Source organism: Arachis stenosperma, chromosome 7 (genome assembly GCF_014773155.1).
Source record: "Arachis stenosperma cultivar V10309 chromosome 7, arast.V10309.gnm1.PFL2, whole genome shotgun sequence".
Lineage (NCBI taxonomy): Eukaryota > Viridiplantae > Streptophyta > Magnoliopsida > Fabales > Fabaceae > Arachis > Arachis stenosperma.
This window is the reverse complement of record NC_080383.1, coordinates 90,170,180-90,181,747: the sequence shown is the minus strand read 5'-3', so window position 1 is coordinate 90,181,747 and position 11,568 is coordinate 90,170,180. Positions and strand designations below refer to the sequence as shown.

Here is an 11,568-nt window from a genome sequence, read left to right as displayed (position 1 = left end):
ATTAATAATATTTCAACATATATGTTTTTATTTTTTATAATTTTTTATTGATTGTAATTGTTAATGTTTATGACTATTCAATGTTGGACGTGGATTTAGAAGATTACTTTATACCATCTTCCAAAATTTTAGACAGTATGTACAAATTTTATTTGTACGTTTATTTGCATCTTTGTGTACATCATAGACTAAATTGCATCAATATGATAACTGAGTATTTAAAAAAGGTGCATTTGGCAGGTGTGTGGAATATAGGGGATCTTATTTACCAATATCAACACTGTAAAGCATGGATATAGTCTCATTAAAGACTTGCTAAATTCAACTAGTAACTGCAACTAACATTTTATTATGTTGTATGAAGATTGAGCTTCATCTATTGTCTATACCTGAGCTTATTCAACTTCATACTAAGGGAGATCAAAGAAGAGCTTATTTTTTGAAAAATATACAGGCATTTAATTCAATATTTTTTTTTTACATCAATGGCCGAAAAATTGACCGTGGAGTGAACAATGGGACTCTCTCCCAATTCAATTTTTAAGCTGGGGGGTCAAAATTACCATAGTATTGATAGGCTACTTCCTTCGAATAATCTATGATCAATATTTGTCCAGCTATATAAAATATGACACAGAAAATGAGATTGATAATTGGATAGGCACACTTCAATCATTTTTATGCAACCAGTCAAACACTTTAGTTATTTTTTAATCTAAAAGAGAATAACATAAATTTTATCGTATCTTCTTTTATGCAGTTCCAATAAAGCTATAAATGAGCGGGATAGAAAAATTGTGATAATATTAGGAAACATGCTAGACAAATATAATAGTTTGGCAATAAGTTTTTGCTGTGCAAGAGATAGGTACCAAAAGAAAAATTGCATAGATATAGAGCTTAAGTTGATTAGTAAAAAGAATACAAATGGCAAAACGTATAACTTGCCTTCTGCATCTGAAGTGACTGCATTGATTGTTGACGATGTCGAACAACTAAGTAAAAATAGGGTATAAAGAGTCAATCTAAAAAACTCCAATAGATTGATATTTTTCACCCATCTTATTTATCCTTGCAATATCCATTACTGTTTTTCCATGAGGAGGATGAATTTCGTCTGGGTATTGCACCATTACAAGAATATAATTCAATGTTTTGTTTTACATTTTCTACTACCAACGCAATAATGAATAAATAAATATAAATAGAGATCAAAGAAGAGCTTATTTTCTAAAAAATATAAGGACATTTAATTCAATGTTTTGTTTTACATCAATGGCCAAAAAATTGACCGTGGGATGAACAATGGGACTCTTCCCCAATTCAATTTTTAAGCTTGTCAAAACTATTAGCATTGGTAGGCTACTTCCTCCGAATAGTCTATGATCAATATTTATCCAGCTATATATCTATGACACAGAAAATGAGATTGATAATCGGATAGGCACACTTCAGTAATTTTCATGCAACCAGTCAAACACTTTAGTTATTTTTTAATCTAAAAGAGAATAACATAAATTTTTTCGTATCTTCTTTTATGCAGTTCCAATAAAATTATAAATGAGCGGGATAGAAAAATTGTGACAATATTAAAAAGCATGCTAAACAAATATAATAGTTGGGCAATGAGTTTTCGCTATGCAAGAGATAGGTACCAAAAGAAAAATTGCATAGGCATAAAGCTTAAGTTGATTAGTAAAAAGAATACAAATGGCAGAACGTATAACTTGCCTTCTGCATCTGAAGTAACTGCATTGATTATTGGCGATGTCGAACAACTAAGCAAAAATAGGGTATAGAGAGTCAATCTAAAAAACTCTAATAGATTGATGTTTTTCACCCGTCTTATTTATCCTTGCAATATCCATTACTATTTTTCCATGGGAGGATGGATTTCGTTTGGGTATTGCAACATTAGATTCTATCTCTACTAGGTCTACAAAGAAAAACAAAACAACACTTTGCAACAATTCTTTGCTTTTTGCCTACAGTAAAGGATGGATGAATCTCCGTTAATTCTGAGATCAAAGAGATTATTCCAACAATTTTTTGTGGATGCCTACATAATTGTGAAATCAGAGAGGTTAAAATTTTTCAGGTGTAAACAACCAAAGTTGAGGGTTTGATAAATACAAATGTCTACATTAGAGTCTTATAAACAGGGATGTAAATGTTACTAGGCTTGGCAAAAGAATCATTATTCCTAGTACTTTTATTGTTGGACCTAGGTACATGATGAATAATTTCAAAGATGCACTTACAATTTGCAAATATACAGAATATCCTAGCTATTTTATCACTATGACCTGTAACCTTAAATGGGATGAGATAAAGAGAGAAGTGACTCATATTAGATTGAAGGTAAAATACCGTCCCGATATATTGTATTGAGTTTTCAAAAACAAGATTGATGATTTGATTAAGGACCTAAAAGAGAAAAAAAATATTTGGCAAAATTATGGTATGTAAGTCTGTGTTTATGCAACACCTTATTAAAATCTTATGTTGTAGATAATGTTTTAGTCATTTGTCTTTTCAATTTTCATATGTTTGTACTATAAAGTTTTAAAAGAGAGTGCTTCCACATGCACATATTCTTTTATTTATGAGTAATGAGTTCAAGCCACAAACACTAGATGACATAGACAAACAAATAACGATTGAGATTCCTGATAAAAATAAAAGGCCAAATTTACATGGAGCTATTCAAAACTACATGGTACATGGTCCATGTGGGCCATACAACAAGAATTTACCTTGCATAAAGAATGGATTTTATTTAAAGTTTTATCCCAAAGAGTTTAGGCAGTAAACACTTATTAACGAAACTGGGTTTCCTAAATATAGGCGTACCAATAACGGTCGAACTGTGACAAAAAAAGAATGTGTACTAGATAACAAGTTTATTATTTCGTATAATCCAGAATTGTTGTTCAAGTTCGGGTGCCACATAAATGTGAAATACACATGCCAAATAAGTTATATCAAGTATCTGTTTAAATATGTACACAAGGACAATAATCGTGTAACAGCTAACCTATACAATGCTGGTGATTAATCAGAAACCACACAAGTTGTCGATGAAATTAGGAATTATTATGATTGTAGGTACATTTTGGCATGTGAGGTAGCCTAGTATATATTTGAAAACAAAATCCAAGAGAAAGAATCATTTATTATTAGACTTCCATTTTATTTGGAGGATGAACAATCCATAGTTTATAGTGAAATTTCTAATAAGAATGATATCGTCGAAATAGTAGTATCTCATAAGTCTGTATTTTTGAGATGGATGACGGCAAACATATCATATCTTTATGCTCAAAATTTGACTTATGTTGAGTTTTCAACCAAATTTATTTGCAAGGACGATGCTTCAAATTGTTTTTTTCAAAAACAAGACTTTGTAATTAGAAAGTTGACTCATGTGCCTGCATAGAGTAATGAATTTATATTCAATTTTATTCTTATTTATTTGATGATTTAAATTTGAAATATAAGGATTTGATTATATACTTTCATTTCATTGAAAATAAATTCAAGTTTTTTAGTAAAAACACAAAAGCGTACATTATATTAAAATATTATTTCTATACGAGTGAATTATTGTCTTAATCTTTTAAAAGAAATAATTTATTGATAAAATAGTCTTGAAAAATCAACAATAATTTTCATGAAAATAATTTACTAAAAAAATAAATGTTAAATAGTTGATTATCATGAAATCTAATTTAACCGTAAATTTGTAATTTGTAATTGAATCAATTTCTACACCTTAATTTGGAATAGGTGTTAGAGAAGAAATTAGAGTGAAAACTTGAGTAAAAACTTGAGTCATCGAAAACAAAACAAAACTCTCCAGAAACATACAAACAGAAGCAGGAGAAACAAAAAAAGATTGGTACCATCTATGACTATTTTTATATGAATTCTATTTTTTTTTTCAATTTCCAATTTTTCTTACGTGAGTTTTTTTTTTTTAATATCAAACTTTACTTTTCAAACAAAAAAATAAATTTGAAGAAAGAGAAAAAAACGTATCAAATTTATCCTTTAAAGATAATACATAAAAAAAATAAAAAAAAAACCTTTAAAAACTAAACCAACTTTTTGTGTAAAATAAAATAAACTGGATTTCTTTATTAAATCAATCTCAGATATCATTTTAGGATTTAACTCAGTATTTTATATTATACTTATAAAATTATTCAAGACAATCAATGAACTATAACTCAAATGTCATTTGTTTTCCTTTCCTCTGTAGAGGTCTCTATTTCTAGCCGATGTACGAAAAAGAAAAAGAGAAAAAATCTATTCATTTATCATTTTGAATAATCCTATGTTTATTATAATTTTACATATTTACTAATTAAAAAGATGGATTAATACAATAATAATACTTAATGTTTCTTGCAGCATGCGAAAGTGACCAGAAAACTTCATTAATATATATTAATGTAAAATTAACTTTTAACTAATAATTCAGTGAAGTTACAAGTGCATAAAAAACGAAAAATCTAGGAATACAGGTCAATTTTGGCTTAGGAAGGAAACTTGATGCTCCAAGGAGAACTGAATGACTATATATATTGCTTTTTTTGATAGCATGATTCTATGATCTATGTCTATAACAATCTAATATACAATGCAAAGCAAAAGAAAAAAAAAAGTAAATAGAATAGGAGTCATTTTGTTAATATGCGGCGGTCACAGCGTCTACTACATCGTCTGACTCATCAACTATCATTTCGTTTCTGAAAAGCAATTTCAAATATGGAAGAACCTTTGGAAGAACGGGCAAATCTGCCACATTCACACTCATCATGTCAAATGCAACACACGTTTTGTGCATGTTTGCTTCATCCAACACAGGTATTTTAGGATATCTTTGGCTGAAATGAGTTAAAATGATTCGGTATGCATCAGCGGAGTTTCCCATTTCTATGGCTTCATTTGTGGTGCTGTGGTTTTTTGCTATAGCCTCCTCTACCATAGCTTCCTCAAAAGTTGCCTGCATCAATTCTCAAACAAGTTAAAACAAGTCTCCCTTTGATGGCATTAAGATGCAGATAACATTAATCAATTTATAGGAAGACTTGCCTCGTGTATAAGAACTGTTGCGCCTCGAGATGCTTCTACCAACTCTGGACAGGGCCTTGTGTCGCCAGAATATACAACCTTCCAGCCAGGTATCACTTCTCCAGCAGTACTAGTCCTCTCTGCTGCTTTTAGAACAACACCAAATGCCTGTGGGCAATGTACAACAGGGAAACTAATCAAGGACTTCAGACCAGCTTCCTGTATTACCCCCCTAAATCTCTCTAGGATAGGAGAAACGGCATCTTTGTCAACAGGACTGCCTGGTCTTTTCCATAAACTTTGCATACGAGATCCCTTGGCAAACAAAGTTGAATCAACTTTTGATGCGGATACTTCTCTATTACTATTGTTCAGGTCACAGCCATCCTCAAAAGCATCCAATGAAGCTGCTGTGGTGTGCTTGCAATCTAGAAACAGCATATCCAAATCTTCGAGTCTTTGGTAAGCATCTAAATATCTCTTAAGCTGCCTTGGCCCTACAACAAGAACTGGTTCATGAGGCACCCCCTTCAGCAATTCACGGCGCAGAGCAAGGATCCTAGCCAAGCCAGTGTGGTGATCAGCATGGATATGTGAAATCCAAATGCATCTTAAAGCTCTCACAACATCATCAGCACCACTTACACCATATCTGTTTCCAAAGGATGTGTTAAATAACTATTCACATTAAAATCGCAAAAAATGCAGTAAAGTGAAAATGTGTTTAAAGAATACAGATGGACATGCCTTCTTTTGAGTTGTCCCAAGGTTCCTTCACCACAATCCAAGAGCAAACCTCCTTTTGAGAAAAGATTTATATATATTGAACTCACGTTTCTGTACTTGGATGGTTGGGATGAACCAGTTCCAAGAAGAACTATCTCCAAGTCATCTCTCCTTATATTTTCCAAACACGAAGGAACAGTAGAATCACACAACCAAGGTTCCTCAATCATCATATTTCGATCTGCTGCGGGAACTAAATCCTCCTTTGTCTGATTAGCTTGTTGCCAGAGCTGACTTACATGATGAGCTGCTTCCACGACCTCTGGAATCTCTGAGAGTAACTCATCAATTATTTGTGTGGAAGTCACCGTGGTTGGAGTACCGGATCTATCCAACCCAACACGAGCATAAGGACGCAATGTAAACTGCATAACACAGTTAATATGTTCATAAGTATACAAATATTGCGGAGTCAGACTATAAAAGCTTTATACAAAGACTTCTACAAGAAAAAAGAAATTAACAGCAGGGCCGAGTCAGATGTTGATACCTTGAGAAGATTTTCAGCAGAAATGACTTTAGAAGATTCAGAAAAGGAACCCTGCAAAAAACACAAATCAATCCCCCAGATTAGACTAATTTATTGTTAAATACAGTATAAGTTCCCCTTCCAGCATTTTACAAACCTCACTTGAAGCAAGAGCACTTGAAAGTGATGAAAATCCTGGGGCTGGAAAGAACTGAGGACAAACATAATTAAGTCGAGATGCAATTCTTGCACTAGCTTTCAAGATAGGAATCTCTACATTCTTCCTGAGAACAATAGAAGCAAACAAGAGTAATAAATAATGTGTTGTAGAAGAAACAAAAAAGGAGGAATTGCCAGAAAAACTAGCAACTTACTTTTCATGCCCAGCCATGATATGCTGTGCAGAACCAAATTTCTTCATCCATTTCTGGTAATCTGAAGAACTTACAACAGAAGCAGGACTTAAGTGAATCACACACGTTACGCTCTTCCCAGCTTCTTGATCATAGTAACTAGTGAGTGATTGTGCATTCAATAACGATTCCAAATGAGATTTTGTTGGACAATCAACAAGGAGTACAATGGGACCAGGAACAGAAGGACCCAAGACATCACTTGGATGAACCTATTGTGTCACACAAATGGTTACGTTAATATGTACGGAAGCCAGGTATTAATTAAAATTAACTAAAGCAAACTAAATGGTGATTGAAATATCAGTGCATATTCCATAAATTACCGTAATATTCAGGCGATCTGATTGCACTGAATTTCCAAATTGCAGTTCACGATACTTTGGCCCAGGTTTCAAACCTAGGGCCTTCGCTTTATCTTGATCAAATTTTCCCTTGATCTCAGGCAGTTCGCAAATATATACTACAGACATATCACCAGGCTTCGCAGCAGCCTGGTTTTTCCCGTTGGGTGAGTTAAGGGTCTCTGAAGGTGTCATCGGGTGATGTGGTCGCAGGATGATAGCAGATATTTTGACCACCTCGTTTTCAATGAGAACAATGGGATTGTCCAATAGCTTACATCCAGTAAGCACAGTGGTATCATCGGTGCCGCCAAAGCTCTTTGTGTGAACCATGGCGGCATTGGGAATAAATGATCTCATGGCATCTACTAAAAACTTAAGATCTGAAGGGCCCCATATCTTGACCTGCAAATCACATGAACCTATCAATCACTACAACAGACTATGCATTACACAGTTGAACAACAACACGAAGTTAATCCGCCACTTACACACATCCCCTCTTCTCCCATTCCAGCCAGCGTAAGCAGCAAACCTGTGAGTCGAAGACTGATATGTATCAACATTCTAGTAATCCAATCTAAATATCAAGTTCTACTCTTCTAGTATGAGTATCTTAGCAATGAAGCAATGCTATTTTCTGCAATACTTGCATGTAAACCCACAAGATTCTTAAAAATTGAAGACAAACCTGGAAGGCCACCGGCGGTTTCTGAACAAACACGAGTTAGAAATATGTGATCAATCTGCAAAAAGGTAAGTACATTTCGTGAGCTGATAACTAGTGATGACAAAGATAAGAACTTGAAATTCAAATTCAAACCTTGGATAACTTAATTTTATGCTCAGTGCAAAATCGTTGTAGTCCCTGAAACAAGCAAGAGAGGTTGAGAAAATGCAGAGAGAGAGAGAGAGATAAGAAATGAGAGAATGAGAAGGAAGAGTGACCTCTCCAGCATTGAATATAAAACGTTGTTTATCGAAGAAGAGGTAGACGGAAGGAGAAGTATCCTGAGTATCCATGCCAGTTCCGAGTATCTGAAGATAAGCTATGGTGTTAACTGGATTGACCTTGCGATGCTTTAATTGGAGGTCCTTCTTGGGAGCGTCGTTGTTGTCTCTTCCCTCTGCTCTGCGCTTGTTGAAGCCAGCAGAAGAAGCGTTCTTGTCGAGTTCCATTGGGTGAGTGGTTCTTCCTCTGCCACCGCGGGTGTTGCTGTTGTTTCTGCGGGTAAGATGGAGAGGGGCGTTACGGTGTCGTCTCGGAGAAGAAGAGGAAGCGATAACCGTCGAGAAGATGGATCGGAAGTGGAGGGTGGAGGGTTTGGAGAGAAAGAGGCGAAAATTTGAGAGTTGGGCCATTCCCCTCTCTCACTCCACCCTGTTTTTATTTCAAGGGTTTAAGCCTTTGCCCACTTTCTTTCTTTCTCTGCACCCAAATCCCAAAGGGATAATAAAAAATGAGCAATGCTACGGACCAGTAATTTTTGTGATTGTTAGCCATCAATTAGCCATTAATGATGATTTGATGGTGTGAGATTGGTGTGAAATTTTATTCAATGGCTCACCTTCCTCTGCTGGTTACATGCCGGCCAAAATTCAATAAAACTGCTGGTCCTCTAGACTTTTCCATAAAAATTTAAAACTAGTTTTCAGTAGTTACTTTATATTTTTGGAAAAATATATCTAAAATACGATATTGGTAAATTGGTACATAATGTTTTTTTATTAATTATTAAATCAATAATTATATATATTAATTTATATTTTTTAACTAAATAATCAAATATATTATAGTACAATAATTAAATATGTAAATAATATAATAAATAAATAATTAGATTATTTATAGTAGTATAATAAAAAAATTTATTTATAATTTCTGTATGTAATAGTTAATTGATTGTTGATATTTTATATATATAATATGACACTTTTTAATTTTATTATGGAGGCTAGAATGGGGTAGGACCTCCTTATGGAGATCAGGTGTGTTTTACCTGCATGTGATGTCAGCGAAAGAGTAATCGGACGGTGCGAGTGGGAGGGGATTTATCGGACAGTCCAAGTTGTTCACTCCAGCCACGTGTTCCATGCGTCTTGCTCCCTACAACGGTGCCCCTTTAACCTAACATACCCCGTTTACTCCATCCACACCCACCTTCCGAGTCACTTTCACAGCTTCACCCTCATCCCCACCAAGCAGCCATTCTCTCTTTTTCTTTCTCCTTCAACAAGTCCTGCCTCTACTTCATTCAAAGAAAATTAAAATGCCAAAAAATAAAAATTTAAAAATGTTAATCGTCCTAAATTTCATATTACAAAATATCTCAATCATTCTGATTTTATAAATTTATTTATTAATTTTTTTATATTTTAGAATTATATTATTTTTAGAAATTTAATTATAATTGTTGTTGTTAGAAGTTGAACTGAGGAACATATATGTGACAGAATTATTATTATTGTTGATAGAAATTTAGAAATAAATGTTTAAATAATAGTTAGAAATATGTATGTTTAAATGTAGTTAGAAAACATTTTAATCAATGATAATATTTAAGTTAGACTAATGTGATAGATTAGTAGAAAATACATGTGTAGAATTTTTTGTAATAATTTTAGTAATTATAATTAATTAACTAACTGTTATAATTAATTTCAGAAATTATAATTTTATAAATTATAGTAGTTTTTCGTAACAATAAATAAACTCAATCGGTGTATAATTTTTTGGAATAATGTTGATAATTTTGTTTAATAATTAGGTTTTGTAAAATATAATGTATTTTATTTTTGGTAATAATTATTTGTTTATTGTTAGCCTTTTAATTGTTATTGTAGTTGAGGTTTTAATATTATTACAGTAGAACATTATTAGTTAGATAAAAATTGAAAGTATCTAATAGTTATTATTATTAGTGGTAAGTTAGAAATAATTTGTAGTATTATTAATTAAATTTAGAAGTTAAAATATTATTACTTAGTAAATTGGATTCAGAAAAATTATTTTTTTTAATTAGATTTAGTAAAATTATGTATGATAGTTGTGGGATGTCAATTAATATTTTTTGTTTAGTTAATTGTAAAATTTTTTCAATAATGATAAATAATTAATTGGTAGGTTAACATGGTAATTAGTAAATTTGGTAATCAATAAAAAGTTTAGCACGAGATTAATAAATTAGTTGCTATAGTTAGAAAATTATTATATTCTTGTTGTTAATTAGTAATTGTTAATAATGATTTGAATAATAATTTGTTATGTTTTTGTAGAGTTTACAGATGTTGACATGTGATCATCTTGTCTTTTTGGATCGGTACAATGATAAGGTTGAGGAGCATTTATAATTTACTGGGTTTTATCATGTGTCCCAAATTAGAGTAGTTCAATGTCAGAAAGCACTGGTAAATGTTCTAGTCGAAATGTGGCACCCAGACATGCATACCTTTCACCTTCCAGTTGGTGAATGTGTCGTAACACTAGAAGACGTAGCTATAATTCTTGGTCTTTCGACGGACGGTCTTCCAGTGATCGGGATGACTATGAGTAGTTTTGAAGTATTAGAGGCGGAGTGTTTGTACCAATTTGGAGTTGCACCGATAAAGTCGGACCGTAGAAGAAGCTGCATAACTTCTCTATGTATCAATTAACTATTTTATGTATCTTTACTATGCTTCCCTGAACTGAATTCCATCCCCACGGCAAATTCACCATCTGCGACAATAGAAATTTCTGCCGCAATGGCAGCCATACGAAAAATACTTAATACACGAATATTTAATAACTGATATTAAAAGTAAATCAATACTCACTACATCAATTATGATATAAATAAATTTTACATAAGGTTATTATTTCAGTCTAAACAAAATAAAAACATAAACACAATTAAATACTAATTAATAAATACTAATTTATATTTAACTAAATCAATAACTAACAAAAAATTATTATCTTAAACTTAACTAAATAAACACATAAACAAATGCTAATTGAGTATATTTTCACATGTCACTTAACTATTTGGTCCATCGATTAAGATAAATTATTACAAAATTCTAATCCTTTTTATAAATATAGGCAATTACATACCTGCACTCATATATTCCGGAAACTCCAAAACATGCATGCTTCCAAATCCAAAACTCGCATGAAAGATGGCTCCTCAAACGACACTTCGTTTGCGAGTGCATTTACCATGTCTGTCACAGTTGGAGTCATAGTGTCGTCACCTTGATCTTCATCTTCGTCTGAACCAACAACTTCGTAATTTCTTTTCGAACTCTTATTCACTGTCACTATTGTAATCTTCCCGTACAATATTCCGGTCGGCTTCAGATTGTTCGAATTCAATGTACAACTCGATGAATAAGATTTGAGCACAACTTTCAATATACACTGAAAACATCTCTTGCATACTTGCTTCGTCCGTTACATATTTGGTTTGAAATTGGACGAATCCACCAAATACTG

The 11,568-nt window shown here is 32.7% G+C and overlaps 1 protein-coding gene across 1 annotated transcript; it reads right to left on the bottom strand.

Moving 5' to 3' along the window:
- Nucleotides 1–4,426: 4,426 nt before the first annotated feature.
- LOC130941876 (tRNAse Z TRZ4, mitochondrial) lies at nucleotides 4,427–8,490 on the bottom strand. Its single transcript, XM_057870503.1, has 11 exons — nucleotides 8,040–8,490; nucleotides 7,915–7,959; nucleotides 7,783–7,837; nucleotides 7,583–7,626; nucleotides 7,074–7,496; nucleotides 6,709–6,959; nucleotides 6,492–6,618; nucleotides 6,356–6,406; nucleotides 5,827–6,230; nucleotides 5,101–5,731; nucleotides 4,427–5,011 (listed from the first exon to the last, which is right to left on the bottom strand). The coding sequence occupies exons 1-11, from the start codon at nucleotides 8,451–8,453 to the stop codon at nucleotides 4,694–4,696; spliced, it is 2,763 nt and encodes a 920-aa protein (XP_057726486.1). The 5' UTR covers nucleotides 8,454–8,490; the 3' UTR covers nucleotides 4,427–4,693.
- Nucleotides 8,491–11,568: the final 3,078 nt, after the last annotated feature.